At 50.0% G+C, this 27,972-nt stretch overlaps 1 protein-coding gene across 2 annotated transcripts; it reads right to left on the bottom strand.

The window, feature by feature from the left end:
* Positions 1-40: 40 nt before the first annotated feature.
* On the bottom strand, positions 41-14,615 carry DRD2 (dopamine receptor D2; the record flags this gene model as incomplete). Of its 2 annotated transcripts, XM_080698413.1 has the most annotated exons (7): positions 41-234; positions 2,083-2,410; positions 3,959-4,045; positions 5,041-5,231; positions 6,950-7,086; positions 8,133-8,242; positions 14,331-14,615. In XM_080698413.1, the coding sequence occupies 7 exons, from the start codon at positions 14,613-14,615 to the stop codon at positions 41-43; spliced, it is 1,332 nt and encodes a 443-aa protein (XP_080554539.1). The 2 variants fall into 2 exon arrangements, with proteins under 2 accessions (XP_080554539.1, XP_080554540.1); XM_080698414.1 differs by lacking the exon at positions 3,959-4,045.
* Positions 14,616-27,972: the final 13,357 nt, after the last annotated feature.

Genomic DNA, 27,972 nt, shown 5'->3' with positions numbered 1-27,972 from the left:
AGGGGCGGGAAGCAGGCTGCTGTGCAGGCAGGAGGCAGAGTCAGCAGTGTAGGATCTTCAGGAAGGCCTTGCGGAACTCGATGTTGAAGGTGGTGTAGATGATGGGGTTCACGGCGCTGTTGACGTAGCCCAGCCACGTGAAGGCGCTGTACAGGACGGGCGGGATGTTGCAGTCACAGTGTATGTTCAGGATGTGTGTGATGAAGAAGGGCAGCCAGCAGATGATGAACACGCCTGGGGAGAGCGCACTGTCAGGCTGGCCCCAGCCCAAGGGGAGGCCAGGCTGCCGGCCCTGCTGGGTGAGGACAGACGGGCTCCTCTGCAGCAGACCCACCCAGGAACCACGGTTGCATTCCAGGACCCCTGGAGGAGGAGCCCTGGGCTTGGATTACAGACCTGCCCTGATACTCCTGTGCAGGGAAAGGTCCCTGCAATCCTTTGGCCTCACTTTCCTCTTCTGTCAAGTGGGTATAATAATCCCTACCCCCTAGGGAAGGATAAGCGGGTGGGAAGCAAATCCATTGTTAGCATTTTGACCCAGGTCAGTCAATGGAGGAAATATCTATTCCACTTCCCTGTTGCCTGGAGAACATGTCTCCCTCAAGCTGACAACAGAGGAAGTGTGTCCCTGAAAGTGTGAGCCACACATTTGGGGAAAGGAAAGTGCTAATCTTGCTTACTTCTTATGGTATCTCTGTGAGATTGACAGAAACCGAGATTTGTGACAGCTCTGGGATACCCAAGGCCTCTGCTTTCAAGCAGCAGAGCTAAGGGATCAAAGGGATCACAGGTGCTACCTGGATGGCTGGGTCATATCACTCCCTCCTTTTCTAACCACTGCTATGAGTCCACCCCTGGGGTTTTGACTTTTTATTTATTTACTTATTTATTTATTCTATGGCACTGGAGATTGAACCCAAGGGTGGTCTACCTCTGAACTACACCCCCAGTTCTTTCTATTCTGTTTTGTTTATTTTGAAACACACTCTGGCTAAGTTGCTGAAGCTGGGATTGCAGATGGTGTCACTGTGCCCAGCCTTGACTTTTATTATAGAGTTTTCCTTCTTTATTTTTTTTCTTGTACTGGGAATTGAATCCAGAAACATTCTACCTCCAAGCTATACCCCCAGACCAATTTTATTTCTTATTTGAAAAGAAGATTTTGCTATTTGCTGAGGCTGTCCTTGAACCTGTGATCTTTCTGTCTCTGCCTCCCAAGTACTAGGATTACAAGTATAAACTACCTATTAAAGAGTTTTCTTAGGAGAACTTTATTCAAAAGTCTTATATAGTGGGCAGGGCCATCCATTTATATTGGCAGCCACTTCTCAATGTCCTTTTTGAACTTTTCATGGTTCTGGTCCCAAAGAGTCTGGGTTAAATACAGATGTGAGTTTCTCAATTTCTTTTTTTTTATTTTTATTTATTTATTTTTTTGGTGGTACTGGGGATGGAACCCTTCTACCTCCGGGCTACACTCCCAGACCTATTTTATATTTTTATTTGGAAACAGGGTCTCTTAAGCTAGCGAGGCTGGCTTCGAACCTGTGCAATCCTCCTGTCTCCACCTCCCAAGCATGAGGATTACAAGCGGGGGCCACCACGCCTGGCTCAGTTTCTTAATAATAGCAATAGTCACAAAAGCACCTCAATAATGCTTATGTATGTCAGTGTACTGCTTTGTAGCTTATAAAATGCTTTTACCAACCCTGTACCACCCGACCACAATAACCCTGAAAGGTAACCTACACTACAGATGGAGAGACCAGAAAGAGAAAGCAGCCTGTCCAGGGACATGAGGTTCTGGGACATTAATACTAGACTGACCAAGCTTATAGACTCTGGAGTGAGACTGCCTGAGTTCAAACCCCAGGTCTTCCTTGGTCAGGTTATGTAACTGCAGTTTGCTTGTCTATAAAAGAAGCACAATTATAAAATCAATCTAACGAGCTGTTTGTGGGTCAGTGGGTGTGGCCTGTTTCTAAGGAGGTGCCCAATCCATGGTCTGCCAGTCATGGTCAGGAGGGGCCTGGCCTGGGCTGAGCAGGGCAGGGCAGTGGCCAGCAGCCAGTGTCAACTTACCGAGGACAATGGCGAGCATCTGAGTGGCTTTCTTCTCCTTCTGCTGGGAGAGCTTCCTGCGGCTCATGGTCTTGAGCGAGGTCCGGGTTTTGCCATTGGGCATGGACTGTATCTCAAAGATCTTGGCAATCTTGGGGTGGTCTTTGGCATGCCCGTTCTTCTCTGGTTTGGCGGGGCTGTCGGGGGTGCTATGGAGGCCATGGTGGGATGGGTCCGGGAGAGTCAGCTGGTGGTGGCTGGGCGGGATGGGGCTGTACCGGGTCCTCTCTGGCGGGCTGGTGCTAGAGAGCATCTCCATCTCTAGCTCCTGGGCTCGGCGGGCAGCCTCCTGCACCGAAGGCAGAGAGCTCTGGGTGAGGCCCAGGGAGTTCTCTGGTGTCAGCTCTCCAGTCTCCCCTGATCCATCGGCCCCTGATTTTCCTTCTGGAGACTCCTGCGGATGCAAGGGTCACCCTAACGGGAAGTCAGGGAGGAGGATGGCTGGGAGGCAGGGACTGTCTGGGCATAGGACCCGAGATCCACATCAGTCTCTGCCTACAGGATCATCTCTGCCCCTTTCCTAGAGCAATCCTTCTGCAGTCTCAGTGTCCCACCACCATTTTCTGGGATCTTACTACTCAGGGACTTCTCTTCTGTTGCCTAAGCAACACTTACTGAGTGCCAGTTATGTGCCAGGTGCCAGACTGGCCACTAGGGACAGATCCCTGAATGATGTTCACTCCTGCCTCCCTGAACTCAAGTTCTAACTGCTTAGTAGGGCACCTACTCCTGTCCTCCCTGCCAGGCTGAAATACAGGTGCAAACACAGGGACAGGCTTATGGTTGTGGCCACCTGCACCAGCACACTCTCATGGGCCAATTCTTGATCCAGAAACCAAAGAGCTGGCCCCTGCGGCCCATGCCTGCACTGCAGGGCCTGGCGTGGATCACCTATGGCCTCCCAGTTCTTCCTTAGACTCTCATTTGATGCTTTAGAGGGCTTAGTCCTGGCTTTTGAAATGCAGCCCAGCTATGTAGAGGTAGAACTGACTGCTGCCTGGACCCCATCCTGAGCCCCTGTTTTGGCATCTGCTTCATAAACAGATCCTTCGAGTCTTGCCTTTAGTGCAGCTGAATGGTAGGAACCCTACTTCCAAAGAACACCTGACTTGGATTTCATGAGAGCCCCCTGTAGGTGCCCTGGCCAGCTCTCTGCCTACCTGGGAGATAAAAAGAACTGCGGCTTGGACCCTGGCGCCATCACTGGGCAGAGCCTGCGTCTGCTGTGATCTTGCACCACTGGCCTCTACTTCCAGGTGGTACCTCTCTGCCAGCCCCCGTGTCTGCTCTGCTCCAGCCTTGCCCAGATCCCAGTCCCTAGCCCCAGAGCCTGCCTGGCTATAAGACAGCACATGCCGGTAGAAAGAACACGGTTGTGGATTTAGAAGTCACATAGATCTGGGTTCAAATATGTGCTCTGCCGCCAACTGCTTAGGCGTGGGTGAGTTACTTAAACTCTCTGAGCCTCTGTTTCCTCTTCTGTGAACTGAAGATCGATATGATCTGTAAGACTTACCTCCCAGGGTCATGGTGAGGATTTGATGGGGTTATAGGAACATGGTAAGTGTTTGAGAGATATGCCAACATCTTCACTTTTACTGTGTTGTTTGGGTCAAATGCCTTCTCCCAACAATTTTCTAAGTATCTGTGCCTTGCAGAATGGCAGTGCCTCACTCCACACCTGCCTGGAGGTGCGTCTGCCCACAGCTGAGGCAGGGTGGGGGATGCTGAGAGGTGCTTCTCCCTTCGACCAGCTGGCGAGGCCTCAGAGCCATGGCCGGTTGTCTCCCCTAGAGGCAGACGGACTTGGCTCTGGGTCCCTGGCCTGAACACTTACCAGCCTCCGCCTGTTCACTGGGAAACTCCCATTAGACTTCATGATAACGGTGCAGAGTTTCATGTCCTCGGGGTGAGTACAGTTGCCCTGTGGAGTGAGCCAGCACACGGGTCACACGAGACAGTGAGGGGGCAGGTAGCGAGGGGACAGAAACCCATGGCAGGGCGGTCTGTGGAGAATGCAGACTCAGACCAGGGGCTCAGCGATCAGGAGAGACCACAGGAGACAGTCGGGGCAAGGTGACAGTCAGTGCTTGGGTGAGGAGGGCAGGGCAAGGGGCTAAAGGACCCTGATTTTGTGAAGACCTGCTTAGGGCTGGCACCATGCTAGAAGGCACAGGCTCCCGTCCCTCCTCACATCGAATCTTCAGAACCACCCTGCGGAAGTCTATGTTGCAGTTCCTACTTAACAGATGAGGAAACTGAGGCTCCCAGAAGTGAAGCAACTTGCCCAGGTCCATTCAGCAAGAAAGCGGTGGTGCCAGGATTTGACCCTGGCGTGTCTAACCCCAGAACTCTCGTTCCTTCCACACCCACACACTGCCTCCCTCTGGGAAGCTGAGTGGAGGGGAGAATTCACAAGACAGTAGAGTGGGAGATGAGAGAGGAGGAGGAGAGAGGAGCAGGAGACAGGAGGGGATGAGAAAGCAGGAGGAGTTCACCAAGGGAAGGACAGAGGCTGTGACAGGTGAAGAAAACAAGATGGTGGAGACAGAGAGATGCAAAGGGAGACAGAGAGGCCAGGGTAGGAAAGGAGGAGATAGGTAGCGAGGGAGAGGGGCGCCAACGAAGGCACCAAGCAAGAACCGGTGCATTCAATAGTCACAAAGGTCTTCGAGCAACTTCTCCCGGTCGGTGCCCACCCCCCTGGACCCCACTTCCCACACCTGGAGAGACAGGTCAGGTCACTCCAAACAGGCCCGTGCCCTTGCCCGGCTCCCGGGAGCTCCTCCAGCCTGGACCTTAACCTTGCTGTGAAGTCCCACGTCCCTGCCTGAGCGTGGGACGAGCCCCTACCCCCACCCCGCACTGGGAAAGGTTAGTCAGGGACGCTTGGAGGGAAGGAGGGGTCCCGCTGGGGACCTTGAGCGGGGCCTTCAGGTTGGCCCGGAAAGCTCGGCTGCTGCGCTTGGTGTTGACCCGCTTGCGGCGCTTGCGGAGGACGACGTAGATCTTGATGTACACCAGCAGGGTGACGATGAAGGGCACGTAGAAGGAGACGATGGAGGAGTAGACCACGAAGGCGGGGTTGGCGATGATGCACTCGTTCTGGTCTGTGGGAAGGAGATAGCCCCGGGGGTGGGCATCGGCAGGACCCCCTGGCCCTGGTACCCGAGCACATGCATCTCTCCTTGACAGAAACAAGGAGCAGTCTTACGGAGAATGTGACTAGATGTTTATGGTTGCCTAGAAACGTTTGATGTAAATAAACATGTGGTGTAAATCGGAGCACTAGAGCCACAACTGTGAACAAAAAGCTGAGCTGGGCTGACTGCTTCCAGGTTTTCTTATTACTACTCCCCGCTGCTTGATTATTAGTGTTGTCATCTCCGAGTGCATCAGTTGAGCTGGGATATTCAGAAGAACTGACGTACCGAAATTACTTCCCAAAGTGTAAACCATTCTTGAAGCTTTCCCTATATCATGGGGCGAGGCCTGCTACCTTCTAATTTTAGGAACAAGCCGGGGTGGTGGTGCATGACTGTAACTCCAGTATCTGGGAGGCTGAGACAGGAGGATCATAGGCTCCAGGGCAGCCTTAGCAATTTAGAGAAACCCTCAGCCACTTAGCCAGACACTGTTACAAACCAGAAAATAAAACTAAAAATAAAAAGGGATGGGGTACAGCTTGGAAGTAGAATGCCCCTAGGCTCACTCTTTAGTACCTTAAATAAAAACGCTGGGAACAAGGCAACTCCATCCTGTTTACTGAGCTCACATGTACCGCACTGTTCCACAGGCTCCACGTTCTCTCCCAGGTCTGCCATGCCTGTCCTCTAACTCAAGGCTTTCCTGAATCAATTCAAGCATACTTGGCTTTGTTCCTGCTTCTTGGGAGTCATGTGACTCTTAGATTTCACACTACACTTTCAGGGCTTCACTGTGATTTGCCCAGCTGTGGTCTCCCAAGGAGGCACCAACATAGCTCTCGTCTCCCTGCCAAGCAGCAGCCGCACGGTGGCACGTGCCCAGTGCCTCTCTGTCTGATGTGCTCCCGAAAGACCCTGCTTCCCACAGGTGGGAGCACTTCCTGTTTCTAGCTTTCCTGCTCCAAGTGGCTCAGGCCTGGCCTGACCTGATCTCAGCTGACCCACCTGGCTGTAGCCTCTTCACAAAAGTGTGGATGGAAGTCTAGTGGGTCCTGCCACATGCATAGCACATGTGCATGTGTGCACATGGCTCACACACACCCACACACACCACACACATACATACACACATGTGCAGTATATGAGCCTGTATGGCCTGCTTCTATCTATAATCTATCATCTATCTATCTATCTATCTATTTACTTACTTACTTATTTCTATTGTGCTGGGGATTGAACCCCAGGGGCCTTCTAGCTCTGAGCTACGCATTCCCAGGCCCATTTTAAAATTCTCAAATTTTGAAACAAGGTCTTGGAAGTTACTGAGGCTGGCCTTGAACTTGTGGTCCTCCCTTCTCATTCTGCCAAGTACTGAGATTACAAGCATGCACCACCACACCTGGCTGGCCTGCTTCAATTTAATAAACAAAGCTGAAAATGGCCAGACATCCTCCAGAACCATTTTCTGCACTCCTCGTGCAACTCCTCTGTGCCTCAGGCTGTGGTTACCTCTCTAGCCCAACCTGGAATAATTCTGAGTTGGGCTGGGCCTAGGAAACCCTGCCTGGCTTCAGATCCCCCTGGGTTTCCATCCATAACAATGCCAGGGGCTCAGCCCCTACAGGGTCCTGCCCAGGAGAGGGACTCAGAGCCACTGGAGCCCCAAGCAGACAAAGACTCACCTGTGTTGTTGAGTCCAAAAAGCAGCGGGCAGGAGATGGTGAAGGACAGGACCCAGACAATGGCGATCATGACGGTCACGCGGCGCTTGGAGCTATAGCGTGTGTTGTACAGCATGGGCATGGCCACAGCTGTATACCTGCAACGGCCCGGGGTGAGGGGCTGCGTCTGAGCTCAGGCCCAGTGACCCCTCGCTCTATAGAATTCACACGCTGGGAACACAACTGTCCTGCTCCCTGGGGTTGTAGAGCACCTCTGTGAAGTCTGCCTGATACTCTCACTCAGCCTTCCCCTGTCCCCACACTGAGGGCAGCAGGACAGCTGCTAGCAATGCCTAATCAAGCACCTAGCCAATGGCCAGCCACTGTGGACTCCTGGGTCTGAGCTATCATTGTAGTGGACCTGCTTGGATTTGAAGCTTTCTGAGGGGCTTTGGCCTGGATCTTTGCACATTTAAAAGTGAACTCACTGCCCCTGACACTCACTGCTGGGCTCACAGCAGATGGAAGCGTTTGTTGACTAATTGGTAGTCAAGCCCCTCAGAGCAAGGTTTAAGCCCGAGTTAGCAGGAAAAAACAATAACAACAGCTGATTACAGTCCTTCTACCTAGAACTTCTCATTCATTTACTTATTTCATCTTCCAAGAATCCTAGGAGAGGAGCAGTGCCAGGGCCTCCAGGAGCTTGGGTGGCACATCTGTGCAGATTAGTAAACAGCCCCACAGATACAGCTTAGCAGAGTGGGCATGGCTGGGCCCCCTTGACCATATGACCGGTGCTGAAATAAAATGCAAACTAAACACTGCAGCTCCAAGGAGCAAGTGTCATTATCACCAGTGTCTAGAAAAATGAAACACGGAGTTCTAGGAGCTTCCACATTCTGCCCAAGGTCACATGAGCAGGAGGTGATAGAGCTGGGCCTTAGTCTTTCCTTCCAGTCACTGTCTGGGTCTTCTTGTTGGCCTCACTGTCTATAGATGGCCTCTCATTGTAGAAGCTCTACTATCCCAACCAAACACACACACACACACACACACACACACACACACACACACACACGTACATGCACCCACACACATGCACACGCTTGCGCACATCGACTCACAAGCAGACAGTCAGCCACAGACAGAGACTGACCCTGAGGAGAGGCTGAGACACTCAGGTGAATGGCCAGGGGCACCTCACCTGTCGATGCTGATGGCACACAGGTTCAGGATGCTTGCTGTACACATCATGACGTCTAGGGTGACGAAGATGTCACAGTGAATCCTGCTGAACTTCCACTCGCCCACCACCTGGGGACAAAGCCACAAAATGGGTGGACAGCAGGAAGTGGGGAGATTAGCTTAGGTCCTGTGACTCGGTCATCCTGGGGCAGCTTAGGCCACATGCTCAGAGGACACTGTGAGACTCTTACAGGTCTCTAGCTGGGGTGAGGGGGAGGAACAGTAAAGGGGAGTAATGTTGGGAGGATTTGAAGCTGTGCCCCTGGCTTCTCTCCTCCCAGACACTTAAGCCTTCCTTGTGCCAAGAGCTGTGTCAGAAGAAAGACTACCCACTTAAATTGAGTGCTCAACTGAATCTTGGTCTGTATAACACTCGTGGGATTGCTTGTGACCACCATGTGTCTTCTTAGAATCAGAATTTGTCTCTTTGGCATCTGTTCATCACAGGGACAGCTATATTTACTGTATTTTCTTATGTTCTGTGTTCTGGATGCTCTGGTATTTGGGGGCTTTATAGAGTCAGGGAGAGACCGTCTTAGCCAGGGCCGGCTAACTCCTACACATAGTGAGTGACTCACTCAGGAGCCCACAACCTCTCAAATGCAAGCCCGCCATTCCCTCTGTACTCCCTTACAGCAAGCCAGTATTTTCCTGCTCTAAGTCCTAAGTCCAGTGGCCCCAAACCACTGGAATCATTCAGACTTGATAATCCTAAACTGCTCACTCTGTCTTGCATTTCCCATGGAAACCAACCCCAAGAAAGGCTGTGCCTGGGCTTTGTCCTCGCCCCAGGGTCTGCCTCCTGACCCAAGCCTGGTGCTTTTGCCTGGGGCCAGCATGGCACGATGTGACCCTCGTTCCTGGAAGAGCTGTAAACACCACTGGACTTTTGTTTTCCCGATGGCATTGACCTCTGTGTTGCCACTCAACCATACCTCTGTAAATTCAATCCCAGGTATAATTTTAGAACACGCCTTTTACAGTGAGGAAACTGAGCCTCAGATACGCACAGTGACTTGCTTATGGCCTTTGGCTCAGCTTCTGGTCCTGCGCTGGCCCAGGGTCTGGGGGAGCCAGGCAAGCCCTTCCAGCCTAGCCTGGTGTGTAGGACCCAGAGCTGTCTGTTAAGAATGATGGTGAAGATGGTTAATCTCTATGAAACAGAGAGGGGGGAAATGTCTGTTCTTTGTTCTAATTAAAGAATGAAAGAAATCTGGGTAGACCTTTAGGAACACCAGGATGTGCCAGGGAGGGGCTGCTGTAGTGACCTGTCCTTGGTCCAATGGGAAATGAGACTGGCTCCTGGCAAGACCCTTTTGCATCCTTCTCCCACTGTATGCATATAATCCATACACACATCTGTACACTCCTGTGCCTCCCATACACACACACACACACACACACACACACACACACACACACACACACACACACAGATGGCCCCAGCAGCTCTGTAAGTCCATGGCAGCCCCAATCCTTGAGGATACCTTTGGCTTCCACCCAGAGGGCAGGGGAGGACAAAGGCCCCTCCAGGAGCTAGAGCAAGGCAGAACTGGCGGTGTCCTACATGGTACAGCAAAGGGGCTAATTATAACATGACTCGTTCTCACTGTTGCCCTCTCTTCTGCTCTCAGGCATAAAACCAAACATTGGCATTTAAGCTAAATAATGGGCCGTGCAGCTGCTGGAAACAGGAAGCCTTTCCCATGGCACTGTCTTCTCAGGGCACAACTGGGAACCCATTGCAAGGTCTCTTCTGGCCCCCTGCACTGCAGGAGATGGTAGCTAGATGTTCAGCTGTGGGTGGAGCTTTCTCTGGCACAGTCTACCTTCAGGGTACTAGCGGGTAGGGTCCCAAAGCCATCTGGTTCACATCTACCCTGAAGCCCCTGCTGAGATGGGTATCTGGGAGCTGCCTTCATGTCCCTGGGGACCAGGTCTGAGATAGCCAGACTCTTCTGCCATCTTCTCTCTCTCCTACTCTCCTCCCCACTGTCCTTAGTTACATGCAATTGTCCAGAAACTTAATGTGTGCCAAGCTCTAGCCTGGACTCTCAGATATAGAATTGTTTGTCAACAATTCAGACAGGCCCTCCTTCAGAGAAATCTCAAACATCTCTTTCCACTGGCTTGCCTGGAGCCCTGAAGAAGGGAGCAGTTTCTCCCATGGTTCCAGGAGCAGCTGCTCTGGTGAGCTGTTTGGAACAGAGACTCAAAGACCTAAAGAAAAGTATCGGCTGTCACTTTATAGGACATCTACTATATACACTATACATCATCTCATCTATTGTCCTTAAGACTCTTACAAGAAGGCATTGCTTATCCTCATTGACAGAGGAGGGCACTGAAGCTCAGAGGGGCCATAGAGTGTGGCTAAGTTCCCCCAGCAAGCGCTGAGCAGGGCTGAAACATGAGGCAAGTTCTTTGGGTACCATATCCCTAGCTCTCTCCTGAGCTGTCTTGGAAGTGATCATCTAGCTTGTCAAAAGACATCAAATGTGAAACATACCTGGTAAACATGAAGTGTAACAAAAGAGATGATCCTTTCTAAGGGTGGGCAAATTCAGGGTCATAGAAGGAAGCAGGTTTGGCCAAAGTCTTGGAGATTTGTAGCCAAGGAAGGACTACCTAGGTTTCCTAGTTGTGCCCAGAGCTCTTTTCTCAGCACTTTTGAGCATCATTCATTGACACTTTGCTCACATGAAGCTAAGACATACACAAGGGGCTCTGAACTGGCTCCACTAGACCCTAACCCTAACTACTACTACAGTGCTAAGCACTTACTGTGTATCAGGCACTGTTCTAGACATGTAACATGAAGACAGCAAATCCGAAGACAAGGGCCATGGCTGCCTCTCTCAAAACTACCTGCTCGGTGGCTCTGCCTCGTTCCCTCTCCTGGGTAACTCTTCCTGAAGCATCATTTCTTCCTGCAACCCAACACCTCCAGGCTGGGCCATGTGTCCCCTTCCCTCCAGGGACTGCACCAGGCTGCCCCCACCAGACACACTGTCCTGGCCCTCCAGGTCTCTTCCATTCATGACAGGCTGATGCCTGAGACCCCAGACCCAAGGATGGGGGTAGCACAAAGTGCTCGGCCATGTTGAACGAGTGAGTAAATAACTCTGAGGTCTTTGTTCACCTTTTCAACCTCATCTTCTCTTCTACAAAATGCACACGGTGAGCCTCTCCTCAGAGGGTTGTAGCTCCTCAGTGCAGACAAGTGGTCCCCAGGTGTCATCTCTCATGAACTTCTTCTCCCACCACCCAGGTAGAAAGGAGGGGAGACAGGATTCAGACCTGGTCCTCTCGTTCTAAAACAGACTGTGCAGAATGGTCAGGAGACAGACCAGTGGTGGCATGGCAGGCTATTGAGGGCATTTAATACTGCTAGGAACGGAATGGGATAGAACATTATGGGCAAAAGTGGCTTTTAGACTGCATAATATGTGGTTGAGAGGAGACTTTGACAGGATGTTGGGTGAGAATCCACTTGGGATATTCTCTAGGAAGAATAAACGGCTGAGACCATGCCCTGTAGGCAGGGATTGATGCCCAGCTCTTGTTTTAATGGGCATTCTGTAGGAGGGTTTCAGTACTTCCCCGAGAGAATGCCTTTTTGTTCCCTGCCCCCCAAAATGCTCAATCTCAGTTTCCCCTCTACAATAATGGTGAACAAGAATGTTTAAAATATCTGTTCGATGGGCATGGTGGTACATGACTGTAATCCCAATACTTGGGAGGCTGAAACAGGAGGATTGCAGGTTCAAGACCAGCCTCAGCAACTTATTGAGGCCTTCAGCAACTTAATGAGACCTGTTTTTTTTTTGGGGGGGGTTGTTTGTTTTTTTGGGTGGTACTGGGGATGGACCCCTTCTACCTCCGGGTTATACTCCCAGACCTATTTTATATTTTATTTGGAAACAGGGTCTCTTAAGCCAGAGAGGCTGGCTTCAAACCTGCGCAATCCTCCTGTTTCTGCCTCCCAAGCATGGGGATTACAAGTGTGCGCCACCATGCCCGGCTACCCTGTTTTAAAATAAAAAATAAAATAGGGCTGTGGGAGTGTAGCTTGGAGGTAGAATGCCCTTGCGTTCAATCTGCAATACAAAACTTTTTTGCTTGAAGGCCTTAGCTTCTTGAGAACCCCAGTATACCTTGTTACAGGTTTGTCCCTAACTGAGTGTCTGGATAGGGATGGAGGGTCTGGATGCCAATGGGATTCATGCCCAGAGCTCTGGAAGAGGGCCCTTCTTTGTCTAGGCATGGAGATGGGGCACAAAGAGGAAGAGGAGTGTTCTTTCCTGGTGGGGACTGGGTATCAGCCGTCATCTTCATCAGCATCACCCTTGTCATGTGTTCACTTAATGCCAGTCACCATTTTAAGTACTTTTTTATATAGTGGCTCATTAGATTCTTAAACAAGCCTACCAGGTAGATCACTATCTCCATCTTCTTCTAGACAAGAAAACTGAGACACAGCGAGGTTATTTGTTCTCCCATTTCCCCACCATTCTTTCCTGGCAGTCTGAGGTTTGGATCCCCATTTGGAAGGAAGTAGAAGTAGACAGAACCTAGGAATTAAGAAAGAGCTGCCCAGGGAGAGGCCCCCAGACAGGACATAGGGTGGGCAGAGTCCAGGGGCCCTCACAAACATTGGGCTAAAGATGGACCCTACGTCTGTTGTTGCCTGCATTTTTTTTTTTTACTTTATTGTTTCCTTTTGGCTCTTCTTTACTATTTCAAATCAGGTAATTTTGAAAGTTTTACCCTGTTTTGGCTGTTTTAGCAAAACCAAGAGAATAATGAACCAGAGTTCCCTGGGGGTAATCGTGTAGGAACAACAGGTGCACAAGAGCCCCTGGGGGCCTGGGGACAGGCAGGGCCACTTTTGACCAGCCTCCCCCCCTACACACACACACACACACACACACACACACACACACACACACACACCACTTCTTTTAGTAGTCTCCTATGCTCAAACCTACAGTGGTTTTGTACTTTCTTTAAACAATAAAAGCCTTGCCTCCGAGGCAAGGACTTTTCTCTGTGGCACAGGCCAGTCCCTCCCTTGCTGGGTGTATGAGGTGATGTCTCAGTGAGCTGAGAGCTGGACCTTTCCTAATGCCTGGTCAGCTTCCTATGCACACAGAATCCACATCAACTTCAGCCTTGAACAGGCTACCCCAAAATCTTTGGCAGATAAAGAGACAGGACCCAGCTTGCACCCACTGTAATCCCCTAGATGCTCCTACTAAGTCTGGAAAGTGTCCCCCTGCAGGTGGGTCTCCACTTAGGGACTTCTCCATCAGGAAGTGTCCCAGGCCACAGAGCTTACAGAGAGATGTTTCTAACTCCCTTTGCTACAAGGCCTGGGTGAAGACAGTTTCTTCTCGAAGTCTCCATTTCCTGGTCTGGAAACTGAGGACTGCTGCATGAAGACCAGAATTGCCAAGAGCGTTTGCTGGTTAGTGTCTGTGACAAGCTTGTCATGGAGGGCCATAGCAGGGGCTGTACACTCCCCATCTCGAGGCACAGGCCAGGCTCTGTCCTGGGTGGACAGTAGGGAGCCACATGTTTCCTCATGAGGAAAAGGGACATATTTTTGTTCACAGTAGCCTCTACCTGGAGGTCCTGAGCAGACTGGGAAGCAGAGGGGAGAAGAAGAGTATAGAATGGCAGCCCCACTTCTGACATAGGGAGAGAGCGATGAAGGTGCGGGGGCATGTGCCCGCCTTGGGGGTCCTCACTAGTTGCCCCCACTTCCAATGTGACCTAATGAACCCAGACCAGGGCCAGAGATCAGTTGTGTGATGCTGGAGAAGCCACAGACTTCTCTGACCACCTGGTTCATCATCTGCAAAGTGGTGATAATGCCAGCCTCTCAGAGCTGCTGCGGGAAATATATAAGAAATGCTGTGGATAAAGGACTTACCACGAGGTCCAGCACTTTGCACTTTAGAGGTGTTTGTTGTGATTATCAAGGAGATGAGATATCCACTAGAGAAGGAGGAAAACTAGACCCAGAGTGGAGGGAGAGACCAGAGTAGAGGAGACGCCAGGTGTTGGTAGAAACCAACCGGGAGCTAGAGTGTGGGCTCAGCACAGGGCCCTCTTGGAGCGGGGGTTGGAGTACGGTGAAGGTGAGACCTACCTCCAGGTAGACAACCCAGGGCATGACCAGCGTGGCGACGAGGAGGTCAGCCACGGCGAGACTGACGATCAGGTAGTTGGTGGTGGTCTGCAAGGCCTTCTCCCGAGACACGGCCATGCACACCAGCACATTCCCGAAGACGATGACGAAGATGAGTAAGGTGAGCAGCATGGCGTAGTAGTTGTAGTGGGGCTTGTCTGCCTTTCCTTCTGAGCCATTGAAGGGCCGGCTCCAGTTCTGCCTCTCCAGGTCATCATCGTACCAGGACAGATTCAGTGGATCCATCGGGGCAGCGGGGCCACTGGGTGGCAAGGCTCTAGCCAGGGAAAATGGACACAGAGTGAGCAGGAGAGTACTGGAGGCACCCTGCCTACCACAGCGGGCTCTGGGGTGAAAGCCAGACACTTGTAGATAAAGAGGATTGTCCAACCTCTGGATTTTAACCTTTACATCCAGTAATTTTATTAATATTGGTGCACTGTAATTATATATTGCATTGAGAATTCCAAGTGATATATTCATGTGTGCATGCTACATCTCCAGTAATTTTCTTAGAATGTTGGGCTCTGCTGCTCTTGTAGAGAGTAGACTAAATAAGCATACATTTTTATTTTTTGTAATTTTTATTATTTTTTTTTTTTTTGCGGGTCTGGGGATGGAACCCAGGGGCATTCAACATCCAAGCTACACCACCTGCCCTACTTTTTATTCTTTATTTTGAAACCGGGTCTCACTGAGTTGCAGAGGACCTCACTAAGTAGCTGAGGCAGTCCGCAAACCACGATCCTCCAGGTTTCAGCCTCCCGAATGCTGGGATTACAAGCGTGTGCTACCACGCCTAGCTTAAGCATACAGTTTTAAGTATAATAAATTAAAGAGCTGAACAATCATTCTTTCATTCATTCAACTCACTTAAAAGCACAACCATTCACTACACACTTTAAGATAAGTTATCTAGGAGTTCAAACTTCTAGAAGTAGGAACAGAAATAAGTATTCATTTTTTTATTCTATACATATTTATTAAGCTGGGCATGGTGGCACATGCCTGTATCCTAACACTTGGGGGGCTGAGACAGGAGCATTGCAGGTCTGAAGCCAGCTTCAGCCGCTTAGCAAGACAGTTTCAAAATAAGAAAGTAAAAAAATGACTGGGGTATAGCTCAGAGGTAGAATGTCCCCAGGTTCAAATCCCAGCAACTCCCCCACAATTATTGGGCATTGTTCTATATATTGCCAGAAAACACAGGCAGGAACAATAATATATACATAGTCCTGCAGCTCACATTCTAGGAGAAAAAACAGCCAACTAATCAAGCAATTAATTGGTGGTAAGGACTAGGAAAAAGAATATATATAAAGAGAATAATATATGACCTAGCTTAGGTATTCATGGTAGGCTTTCTGGAGGAAGTGATGTTCAACAGACATTTGAGGGTGGGTAGGAATTAATTGGTAAAGAGTTAGGATTCCAGGGAAGGCTCTAGATTGTAAGCAGCATATGCAAAGCACATAGTTAGAAGGGCCTCCAAAGTCAGGCCAGGAGGAGGCTTGATCCGAAAAGCAGTGAGAACCACATGATCCGATCTGTCTGCAGAGAGATGGTTTTCACTACAGCATCGGGGACGGAGGGGAGAGGCCCAGAGTGGAAGTAGGACACCAGTGGGAGGATATTGCAGGAATCCAAGTAAGAAATGATGACAATTGGCAGGATACAGCCAATAGCAGCCCTGAGGAATGGCATCTCATCCCAGGTCAGGAGAGACTTCTGAAAGGAGGTGTCATCTGAGAGAAGGGAGGAAGAGGAGTTGAAACCACTGAGTGGGGGAAGAAGTTTCAAGCAGGGAGAATGTAACACAGTTCCAACTGTAAATAGTCATTTGTCAAAATGCCAGGGTGTGACAGTGATGTTGGAGAAAATTAAACTGGAGGGACAGTCATAGGCCAGATTGGGTCTTGTCAGCTTGGGGGCTCCTGGAAGGGTTGGCACAGATAAGTGACTCCATTGGAGTAAGGCCACTGGTCATTGTGGTGTGGATGAAAGCTGGGAGGGGAATGAAGTTGTGGCCATGACTAAGGTAAGAGGTGATGGTCACTAAACCAAGATAGTAGGGTGAGGATGGAGAGATATGTCCAGAATCAGAGCTAACTTAGAAGTCAGTCTCGTGGAACTTGGTCATTGGAGAGAAAGGGGACGAGCAGAGAGGAGTTAGGATAACTCCAGAATCTCTGCCTTGGACTCTGGGAGGCTGGTGGTGACCTGCTAACAGAGAAGAATGAAGCTGAGAGGCTCAGGTGCAGACTGGGGGATGTCAAGCATCAATGAACTTGACAGCCTGTATTTTGGTTATGATCAAAATGTAATGCCCATATAATATAGTCAGTTTTCCTACTAACGAAAGTGTTCCTATTTCATATGATGGAATTCAATTTATTGGCATCCCAAGTCATTCTGCACAAAGCACCATGGCTTCTAGGCTCTTTGCTACCCAAGCGGACTTGAAAAACACCAGTTTATACTATTTGGGCTAAACATGGTGTCAGGTTTAAATGGAGAAGTAGGGCACACTTGCTATGCTAGACCACAGGGAACCATGGCGGAGGCTCTGCTCACCTCCATTCCTGCCAGACAGATCCACTCTGCCAGCTCTCAGCAGAGCAGTAGGGGTGCTGTTCTATCCAGAACCATCACTCTGGGGTCCCTAGGGAGAGCAAATGGCTAATTCCATGTGGGGTGACACGGTGTGTCAGCAAGCTTCCCAGTGCTAAGGCAGTGAGGCACTTGGGTCACATCGATGCTGTATTCAGCAAAGCAAACTCGTTCCTTTTCCCATTTGGAGCACGCAGTAGATACACCTATCGATCAGGCAACCAGGGCTGCTTCTGACATTCATTTATTCAGTCAGCATCTATTGAACCTGCCAGGCATAAAGCTCTGAGCAAAGCATTGTCAGGGGCCCGAGACATGTGAAGCACACATGATCCCACCCCCCTTTCCCACTACCACTCTTTCCCCTCCCCCCACTTCCTTAGTTCCTCTCCTGGACAGGCCAGTGGTAAATGCCAAGATGCTTAGCTTCCTGGATCCTTTACCCCATCTGGTCTCACTCCAGACCAGACTTCTGTTTCTGCAACAAAATGCTGAGCCTGCCTAAGTGGGTAGCATTATATACTTGTAAAGGGTTTGAGTTTGCCAAGTTATTTTGGATATACTATCTTGTTTATCCTCAAAGCAACTCTCTGAGGCTTTTAATCATCATCCTGACTTTAAAAACGAGGAACATATCTGGAAAACTCTTCTCAGTCCCCACACATCCTTTCAAGCAAGCCTGGCTCAGAATCCACATACATCTCCTGCCTGGGACTGTCTCCAACCCTCCTCAGGATCCCGCAGCACTGGTCCACAGTTCTTTCCACTCATGTCTGCTTCTTCAGAGAGTTGTAACCTTCTCATGAGCTGTATCATGTGTTGTTCATGTCTCATAAAATAAACAAATCCTCTTCATAAACAAATCAAAATCACACTGTCTTTCTGCTTTCATACTCTGGGTTGGCAGGCAGCAGATGGTCAACAGATGTTTGCTGAGCTGAATCAAATTCTCTGTTAGTAGAACTGGGAAGAAAACCACTCCAGACTTGAAATGTACCTGCTCTCAATAGCCACCAGATTCACAAGTGCCCCAAAGTAAGGCAATCCGAGAGCATGGGGAGGGCTATATGTCAGGTCTCACTAGGGCCTAAACTGTGTTCCTTGGTCCCCACTCACAAAATTCCCATGTTGAAGCCCTAATCCCAGCACCGTGGAGTATGACTGTGTTCAGAGACAGAGCCTTTAAAGAGGAAATTAAGTTAAAACAAGGTGATTAGAGTGGGCCCTAATCCAATCTGACTTGTCTTCTTAGAAGAAGAGAAAATTTAGATACAAAAAGAGACACCAGGGATGCACACACAGAAGAAAAGCCATCTGAGGACACTGACCGGGGAAGAATTCCTAGATGCCGCAAAGCCTGTCTCTAGGCCCTGGTTGACTATGTGACCCTCAGGATGAGGTCGCAAATCCCTGAAGGACCCAGCTCTCTCAGCACACTTCACAGGCTTGAACACAAAGCGGGATGTAAGATGCACCCCTGTTTAATGTACCACCAGGAAAGAAAAAGAACACCATCAAGCCTTGATACAGCTCTAAGATGTCAGTGGTTGTAAATGCATTCTGATTTCCGAGGTATTTAATGAGACGGTGAGAGGGGGAGTGTGCACCTTAGAGGGGATAAAAGAGCATGTCTTCCTGGCATTTCTTTTCTGACATTTTCTCAGGAGGCTTGAGGAAATCTCCCAGACCCAGATCCCCCTGCTCCAGCTCATCTCTTCCTCTTTTCCTTCTGTCTCTGTGTTACAGAGACAAGGTTGTTGGGCCCCAAGAGTGTCCCTTGGAGGCACATGGGAGGAGGTGGGTGATGTATTTTTTACTCCAGAGACACCTGGAGGGTCCCCTAGACTTCTGTCCTTACCTGTCCCTCCAGATTCTCCATCCTGGCTAGAACTTATATCTGTAGGTGGGATGAAGGGACCGTTCTTACAGAGGCAGCTCAGGGCTGTTCCAGGTATTCTGACCTAGGTCCCTACTCTGAGGAAACCAGGTGCATTCTGTGCCTACTCTGAGGCTTGTGTGGGAGAATGACAAGCCACACAGACCTTGGTACCCTGCATTTGCCACCAAAGTCCATTTTTTTGTTCTTTTTTTAAAAAAAATACATTTTTTGAATGTATAACCCAAGGTGAGTTATTCTCACAGTCATAATATTTTTAGATAAATAAGATCACATATTTTTAAACATCTATCATAAGAACAAGCATTTTGATTCAGGTTTTCAAAAATGCGATCAACTTGCTCACTACCCTCCAAATGCCACCTCCATCTTCCTCCTAGGTGGCTCCTGCCTCATGCATAAAAGCTTAGCAATTCTACAAATCACAGTCTCCAGTCTGTGAGCATGTAGTGACCACTAAATATATGTATGGTCATGATCTAGGAGGTAACCATTTGAGATGTCTACAGGGAGAGGGGTGGACAGTCTAACCCTGCAGAGACCAAGCCCTACCTAGTCAGAGGCTGCCTCCCCCAAGGTACCGTCTTCATCTCCCTGCGCAACAAAGGGTGGGAGCCCCCACTCCCGGAAGATGCTTGCAGACAAGCTTCTCTGGGTGCCCTGGGGCCTCCTAGACTTTCTTCACTCTGCTGCATGGGTAGAAGCCAGAAATAAGGGGAAGATCATTTGTATGGGTGGCCTGCAAGCCTTGGGCCATCGAAGTGCCAGAAATTGTCTGTCCCTCATCTGTCTCCAGTACTTACGGTTTTGCCCTAGCTCAAGATTTAGCTACTGAAAGATTGTCCGGAATCATCCATTCTAGTGCCCAGGACTCCTCGCCATTGAGTCCCCTTTACCATCTGGCCTAGCTCTAGCCTGCTTTAACAGTGGCTCTATTCAGAAGCTTCCTAGCAGAGTTTTCACTCAAGATGTCTGGAATGAATCAAGGGGCAAGCTGTATAGAAAGAATCATCCCAAGGCTAATGTGGAGCCCGTGTTTCCATCCTCAGCAGCTTCTGCCATTTGCCTTACGTGTCCTACACATATTTCTATTTTCTCTGTATGTCCTCTTTTGAAAACTAGCTAACTAGCGGTGCATGGTGACATACACCTGTAATCCCAGTACATGGATGGCTGAGACAGGAGGCAAGTAGTGAGGTTTTCATCAATCTTAGCAAGACCCTGTTTCAAAAAATATAAAAGTAAAATAGGGCTGGGGGTATAGCTCAGAGATAAGCTATTCCTGAGTTCAACCCCCAGTACCATAAAAAAGAAAGTAAAATAGCTAGCTCTCCTGTTGAAAGGTGCTGAGAGAGATGGGCTGAGCTGTCCCAGCCCAGGCAGCCCAGGCACATCCCCTGCTACACCAGCCACCTGGACCCACAGGATGCAGGGAAGGGGGTACTTTCAGGAGTGGAAGTTATAGAGTAAGGAGGAGCAGAGGGGGCCTCTCCCAGTCACACCCCAGGATGTGGCACAGTCATGCCCAGCTATAAAGAGAAACAGCGTGTTTGTGTGTGTGTGTGTGTGTGTGTGTGTGTGTGTGTGTGTGTGTGTGTCTGTGTGTGTGTTAATGGAGCCTGAACCCAGGGGCACTCTACCTCTGAGATACATCCCCAGCCCTATCATTTAATTTTTTATTTTGAAACAGGATCTCACTAAGTTGCAGAGGGCCTTGCTAAGTTGCCAAGATGGCTGCAAACCTGAGATACTCCTGTCTCAGCCTCCCAAGTACTGGGATTCCAAGTGTGTGCCACTACACCTGACTGCAGGAACAGCTTGTTGGTGGGGAGGAAGCTGCTTTAAAGCTTATACCCAAACTTGACACGTTTTCTCAGGAAGAACTTGAGAGGTGTGGTCACCCTGAGTCCCCAGGCTGCTGGGTAGAGTAAAAGGTCAATCTTTTGGGGCAGCCTGGGACCCTGGAGAAAAGGTGGCTGGTCCCAGGAGGTGAACCTTTCTTCTTTAAGGTCATTGTCTCAGGACAGGACTCCACTCTCTCTCCCTTTCTCTCTCTGTTGACCACTCCGTCCCTCTGCCTCTGTCCCTCCATCTGGGCCCTGCAGCCAAGAGATGGGGCTGAAGGGCCTGGGTGCAGCATGAAGCTCAGTAAACCTGTTTCTGCTTCCGTCTCAGCTTCAGTCTTGCTGCCGCCTCCTCTGAAAGTTTGGCACTTGAAGGAATCTAATTGTCTAATTAAAATGTAACAATCCCTTATTGGGCTCCATGGCGGGTGAGACACTGCTGTCTTAAACACATCATTTTTTTTTAACTTCTTTTCTGAGACTTGAAGCATTTCAGTGAACAAGTAGAGAGGGGAAAAAGCCTTTTACATTTACATCTCAAAAGCAGCTTTGAGTGACTTGAGTTGGGTGGGAATAGGGAGTGAGCGGGTAAGGGGCTCCTCTCCCGGGGCCAGTGACTCAGGCCACCCAGGCAAAGGACCAGGCTTAGGGACCAGCAGTTCCCCAGCACATCTAGCAATTCCAGAAAGGCGGGGTGGAAACAGAAAAGGGAGTGGGGCAAAGGTACCCTATTCCTTCTCGCTCCTAAGAGAAAAGGAGAATAATAGAATAATGTCAGAACATACTCTGGCCCGAGGCAACTTCAGCAGGGGCAGAGGAACTAGACCTCACTCTAGAGCCCTGGAAGGCTGGAGTGGTACCCACCATCCTGGAAGGCTGGAGTGGGAAGATGGAGAGACACCACCACCCCTGAATGTCGAATCCCTGGGCTAAGGGTGTGGAGGGCCGCGGGGTGGCGGGGAGGCGGAAGGGAAGAGGAGGAAGAGGAAGGGGAGGACTGGAGCAGAATGTTGGGATGGGGGCGGTCACCCCCCCCAACACACACAGGTCTTGCTTTCTTCTGGCCCCAGAATACCTTTCCCAGCTCCTCTGGGCCGGTGGGCCAGGGATGCTGGGTGTTGAGCCTGTGGGTCTGGCTTTGATGTCGGCAGTCACTCTTTTTCCCAATATGTGGAGGATGCTGCTATGGTTTAGACCTGGAGTGACCCTTAAAGGCCCATATGTTAAAGGCTTGGTCCCCAGCTTGGCTCTGTTGGGACGTGGTGGAACCTTTAAGAGGCAGGCCTAGTGGAAGTCGTAGGTCATTAGGGGTGTGCACTGGAGGGGGATAATGGGACCCTGACCCCTCCTCCTCTTTTCACTTCCTTGCTGCCAGCGGTGGGCAGCCTCCTCCACCATGTGCTTCCTTGCCACAGGCCCAAAGGCAAAGGCAACAGAGCTGATCGGCCACAGGCTAGGACTCTAAAACTCTGAGCCGAAGTGAACCCTTCTTCTTTAAGGTGATTGTCTCAAGTGTTTGCTATAGTTACAGAAGCTGACTAATACAGGTGCTCCCTCCTGGGCTCCTGGACTCCCTCCCCACCCACAGCCTCAACACTGCCATGGGGAAACAGGTCTGGACCATTCAGAGATGTAGGCTAGTGCAGAGGCTTCTGTGAGGGCTACAGGGAGCCCCCCCACACAGATTCGGAGTTCTGCAAGGACAGCAGTGTTCAGACACCTTATCTGTGAGGACACCATCAAGGTTTGCTTTCTAGTGTGGTACAACCTAGAAAATTCTCACACAGCTTTCTGGCTGTGTCTGGCCCTATAACCCTGAGCCAGGAGGGTAGGCACCATCTCCAGGGCCTTCAGTGGCCTGCTGAGCTCAGCAGCCCAGGCACCAGCTCAACCCTCTTCCCTCTCCCTGCTTCTGTAGCCTCAGGGCAAAAAGAGAAGCTGTTCATGGGCATTCACCTAGCTTTCTGTCACCAAAACTACAAACCCAGCACAACACAGTCCTGAGACCCAGTCCTGCCCGGTGGGCTCCCGATGGGCTCTTCCTCCTCTCCTCCTCCCTCCCCAGAACTGTCCTCCCAGTGCCTTTCCATAGAAACTTTCCTGATCCCTTCACAACACCTGTGCTCCTGGTGATACTTATCACAGGTATAATGAAGTTGCTATTCATCTCTTTGTTTAATTTCTGTGCTTCCTTCCAAACTGTGAACTTCCCCCATGTGAGGATCATATCCAGCTTGTCTCTTTCGGTCTTCTCACCTCCTCAGCATAGTGCCTGGTAGGAACAGGTGCTCGGTAATGTTGGGGAGACAACCATGGAGCTAGATTCTCACTCCAGGGCAAAGCCAGTGGCTGGCTCTTTTCTTATCCTGCGGTCCTCTACCCCCTGGATCCTTCTCAGGAGGGACTGGAGCTTGTTCTGAGATCTCCCGCTGGCCCTCGGGGTCCTGGTCCTGGTAGTGGCCAGAGTTGGATGCCTGGCTGTTTGGGGTCCACCCTGGTGTTCTGAGTGGGACCTTCAACAGCAGCACCCAGGGTTATTTGGTGTGGAAAGGAAGAGTGAGTGCAGACAGAGACAGATGTGAGGTGGGGATGTGTGTCCTGTAGACAGGAAAGCAGAGCTGGCAGGATGGCTTCCTGGCTGCTGGAAGGCCCGGGAGCCAAGGTTTCACTCTATCTAGATCAACGCCTCATCATAGGAGTGAAGTTGCAGCAGCCAAGGTGGCCCTGGAGCCATCCTCCCACATCAGCGCAGCCAGCGCTGAGTGACGCTGAGGCTCAGCTCATCCACAGAGATGGGGGAGGTCCCCAGGGAGAGCCCAGAGCACAAGCTCCTGGCCCAGCTGGGTCTGAATGAGGACTTGCTGGGAGCAGGGGAGAGCAGAGCTGAGCAGGACTCAGGCCTCATCAACTCCAGGGCTCTCATCCCAGACTCCCCTGCCTTCCTGCTTCTTTCTCAGGTGTCGTCACCAGCCTTCCCAGGTGGCCCTGGAGCTGGAGCACACCCCAGAGGCCCAGACAGCAGTGGAGGACATCAGGACTTGGCTGCCTGGCCTTGTCTCAGGCCCCAGGGTCTGCAGAGAGGTGAGGCAGGGTCTGGAGCTGCAGGAAGGGGTGTCTGCCTGACAGCCCATCCCTGTGGATTTTGATGGCTCCGTAAAACGTCTCCTCACAAACTGTCAAAGTGTCACACATTAATTAACTGTTCGCTGGAGTGACTCAGTGCGGGAGGGGCAGGCAGAGTGGCTGCCGTGACGCTAAGCAGGGGTGCTGTTCTCTGCCTGTGCTGCCTTTTGATGAAAAACCCTCGGGTATCAGCACCATGGGAGGGAAGGGAGGGAAGGGGCCAATCGCTGGGGCAGCTCACGTGTGCGTGTGCGGTGCAGTACAGTTGCGGGTGGGAAGCAGGTGGAGGGGTGGGGCCTGAACCCCCTCCCTGGGACAGGGAGCACTTGCAGAGAATGGAACTTCTAGAAATTGCTCAGAAGATCTAAATTCAGAAGGGCGCCCAGAATTGGCACTGTTTTCTTTTTTTCTCTCTCCCCTTTTTTCTTCCCTTCAATTTTTTTCCCCACAGAGAAAAGAATTGGGAAGCTGAGATCAGTTTGCCTTGGGGGCTGGGGAGGTCACCAGAGCCCAAGGAGGCAGGGGATCACTTAGACACACGTGGCTGCCAACCCCTCGCAGACAGGAGTCAGGAGGGGAGGGAGAGCTGGGTCTCAGACCAGCCTCCTTGACCTTTACTTTAATTTCAGGAAAGAATTGAGAAAACATCCTCTTGAAAGTCAAGAGGGAGACAAATCCTGAACCTTATTGCTCTAGAAGGAGGGAAAACAATCCTGGCTATTTGGTAGAAAACTGTTCTGCTTTATGAGAAGACGTCTCTGATTATAAAAACAGAGAGAAGGCGCAGTTCAAATAATAGCACAGTCCCTGACCACGCTGCTGGGAACCCTCAGGAAACCTCTCACACCATGTCTCCCTTTCTTCTACTCCTAGGCTGGAGCCAGGGACATTTCTTTCTCAGTTGAAAAAGGAGAAAGAAGCCCTGCTGGGTGGGGCAGGTGAGATTAAAGCCTGTGATTTCCACACAAATGCCAATTTGGCATCCCGACCCCTCAAAGACAAACGGATAGTCAGACTTCAGCACAGGAACACAGTCCCAAGATCCAGATAGCAGAAAATGCCACAGGAAACACGGCCCTCTTTTTCCAGAAATAAATTGTAAAAAAAAAAAAAAAAAAAAAAGACAGAGAGAGAGAGATGGGGTGGGGGGAGTAGGGGATTGAAGAATAAAAAGAACTTCAGTGGTGGTTTAGCCAATTGTAATATGTGAGCCTTATTTGGATCTTGATTCAAAGAAAGCATCTGTTAAAAATCCATGACAATTCTCAGACAATTGAGAATCTGAAACAAGAGAATTTTGATGATTGGAAACTACCAGTGAAAATTTTGAGGTGTGCTATAAGCATCCTGGCTAAATTTTTAGACTCCTTATCTTTTTATAAGTTAAATGCTTACAGAATTATTGGGATTTACAGGAAATTTTTTGAGAAACATGGGGAGGGGTACAGATGAAACAAAATTGGTCATATATTGTGATTATGCCAGGTGATGGATACATTGAGGGTTGTGATGCTGCTCTATTCTTAAATATGTTTTAAATTTTCTATGATAAAACTTTTAAAACATCTAATCTGCCTTTTAACCATCATCTTCTTGTCTCCCAGAAAGGATGAGTGCAGCCCAGTGCAGTGGCACACACCTGTAAACCCAGTACTTGAGAGGCTGAGACAGGGGGATTGCAGGTACAAGGCCAGCTTTGGCAACTTAGCATGACCCTTAGCATCTTAGCCAGACCCCGTCGCATTTGTCAAAGGGCTGGGGACTGTGGTTCTGAGGTAAAAAGCCCCTGGGTTCAATCCCTAGTACCAAAACTCAAAACAAATAAACAAACAAATCTGGCTTCCTTTCATGTCAGTCTTTCCTGACAAAGGTCACTCTCTGTTCCACACAGATGGAGCCTGGGAGCTCACTGCACTGGTAAAAGGAGCCCTGGAAGCACTTTCCACAACCTGGGGCCCCTCCTGCAGGAGGAGGCGCCAACCTTGGCCTAATGGGTCATGTCTTCTTTTCACAGAAGAAAGTGGCTCAGTTAGTAGGGACAGGAGGTGGAGTGTAACACCCACCTGGATGATAAATAGAACAGCTATGGCTTATGAGCTTTTATTACATTCCAGGCACTGTATAAAGTACTGTGCATTTATTTTCCACTTACTCCACACCGCAGCCCTGTGAGGGCAGACATCATTTCCATATTGCAGGCAAAGAAGCAGGTACCGAGCAGGGGAGTTTGCCTGTGCTCTGCCCAGGGGACTGGGATAAGAACACAGGTCCATCTGCGTTCAGAATCCAGACTCTTTTTCTTATCTGGCCTAGGAGGGAGTGAGGTCTTCCAGGCCCAAAGTGCCTTAGTAAACTGTGAGCACAGTTGCTTCATGGTTGTGTCCAGGGCCTCAACCCCCGATGGTGTTTGGTGATCACATGACCCAGGAAGACACCCCCACAGTTTATAAAGAGGAAAGTGGAGGTCCAGCCAGACCCAAGTTTCTGGCTGTTTTCTAAAAAAAAAAAAAAAAAAAAAAAAAAGCCACATTCTTGGGAGCGTCCAGGTCACTGTCAGGCTGCTCTGACAAGTGAACTCTGGGGACACTGGACAGGCTGGATTCTGGGAGGAGCTGGATGGAGATTGTGGGCCAGAGCTGGGCACACTCACCCTCCCTCGGTGCCAGTGCAGCTTCTGGGCTCTTTGTGCAGGCCAGTTCAGCTGCCTTCCCCTGGCTCCTCCCCAGGGCTTCCTTCCTCCTGGGAGTGTGGGCCTACCTCTCTTGCAGCACTGTGGGCCCTGTCTAGGCCCCACCCAGGCCCCGGCTCCTCACCCAGAGGAGGGCAATATGTGTAGTGCAGAAGGGAGTGAAAGGCTGGGGCCACAGACAGAGCCCCGGCATGGCTGCCCCTTCCCATGCTCAGCCGTGGCTAGCATATAGAGGACTGGCTTCCTTCTACCCCAGAAAAGGAAGGAGAGGAGCTGATGGGGCCTGGCTTCGTTGTGCTTTTGGTTTTTGTATCAGACAGCATGACCTTGACAGTGCGATCAATCCGGGCCTCAATTTTCTTATCTGTAAAGCAGGGCAGTAATCTCCTCATTGGAGAAGCTAGGAAATTAACTTAGGAAATGTGGATAAAAGGGCCAGCATGTGGCAGTTGCACAGTAAGTGGCAGCTAATGTCATTAAAAGGGATACAGCTGCCAGAGACATGAAACTAAATTGTGCAAGGGTCCCAGGAAAGGTGAGCTGGGTGAAGGGTGCTGAGAGAAAGAAACTCTCTCTGTGGCCCCCAATCCTCTGCATATTGCACAGACCTCAGCCATGAAGCCACATAGCTCTGCGCTAAAAGCCCTGAGACGTGGGGCACTTGGTAGGCAACCTTGGTTTTCTCATTCTGTATTTTGCAGATTTGCAGGAACCCCGAGCTTTCCCTTTAAAGCTTTGATAAAATGAAGCCCTACCTGACTTGTAGCCTCCCTGGTAAATTCTAAGGACACAACAGCTCTGAGACATGTTTGCCCCTGAGGGAAGAGGTAATGCTGACGGGAAATCCAAGGCCTGGTAACATATCAGGCCATCATCAGTACTGAGTTAGTTTGTCTGACTGTAGGGATGTCTGACATGCAGAAAGAGAATCCTGTTCCCTTGCATGAGCTGCTTCTCTAATTCTCGGCTGAATAATTAATAGTCAATAATAATTTAATAATGAGAGCTCTCATACCTAATTTCAGAGAGTGGCAGACAAATCAAATAAAATCCAAAGTGTAAAAATCAAGTAAAATGTCAAAGTATCTTGCAAACTCTGAAGTCTTACAGAAGATGTGGTAGTGTGCTGTTATCATCCCAGTTCAGACCTTCCTTCGGCTATCCACAAATCTGTCATACCAATATTCTTAGCTAGGAGCTGCTTGACTGGTACCATCCACTTGATCTAACTATTGACTTCACTCTGGATCTGTTTTATCTCTCTGATGCAACTCTGAGCCCTTAGGAGCAGGGGCATCTTAAAATAGTGTGTATTCTGGCATCTATCAAGAGAGCTACTGGTTTGATAAGTGTAGCTTTATAGTGTTGGTGGGATCTGATACCAATAGCACTTGCCCAAAGAGACAGCTCTAAAATAGGGGAAATCACCTTCCCTGTGGG

The sequence above is a fragment of the Muscardinus avellanarius genome (genome assembly GCF_963383645.1).
Source record: "Muscardinus avellanarius genome assembly, chromosome: 1".
Lineage (NCBI taxonomy): Eukaryota > Metazoa > Chordata > Mammalia > Rodentia > Gliridae > Muscardinus > Muscardinus avellanarius.
This window is presented reverse-complemented; position numbering and strand designations above follow the sequence as displayed.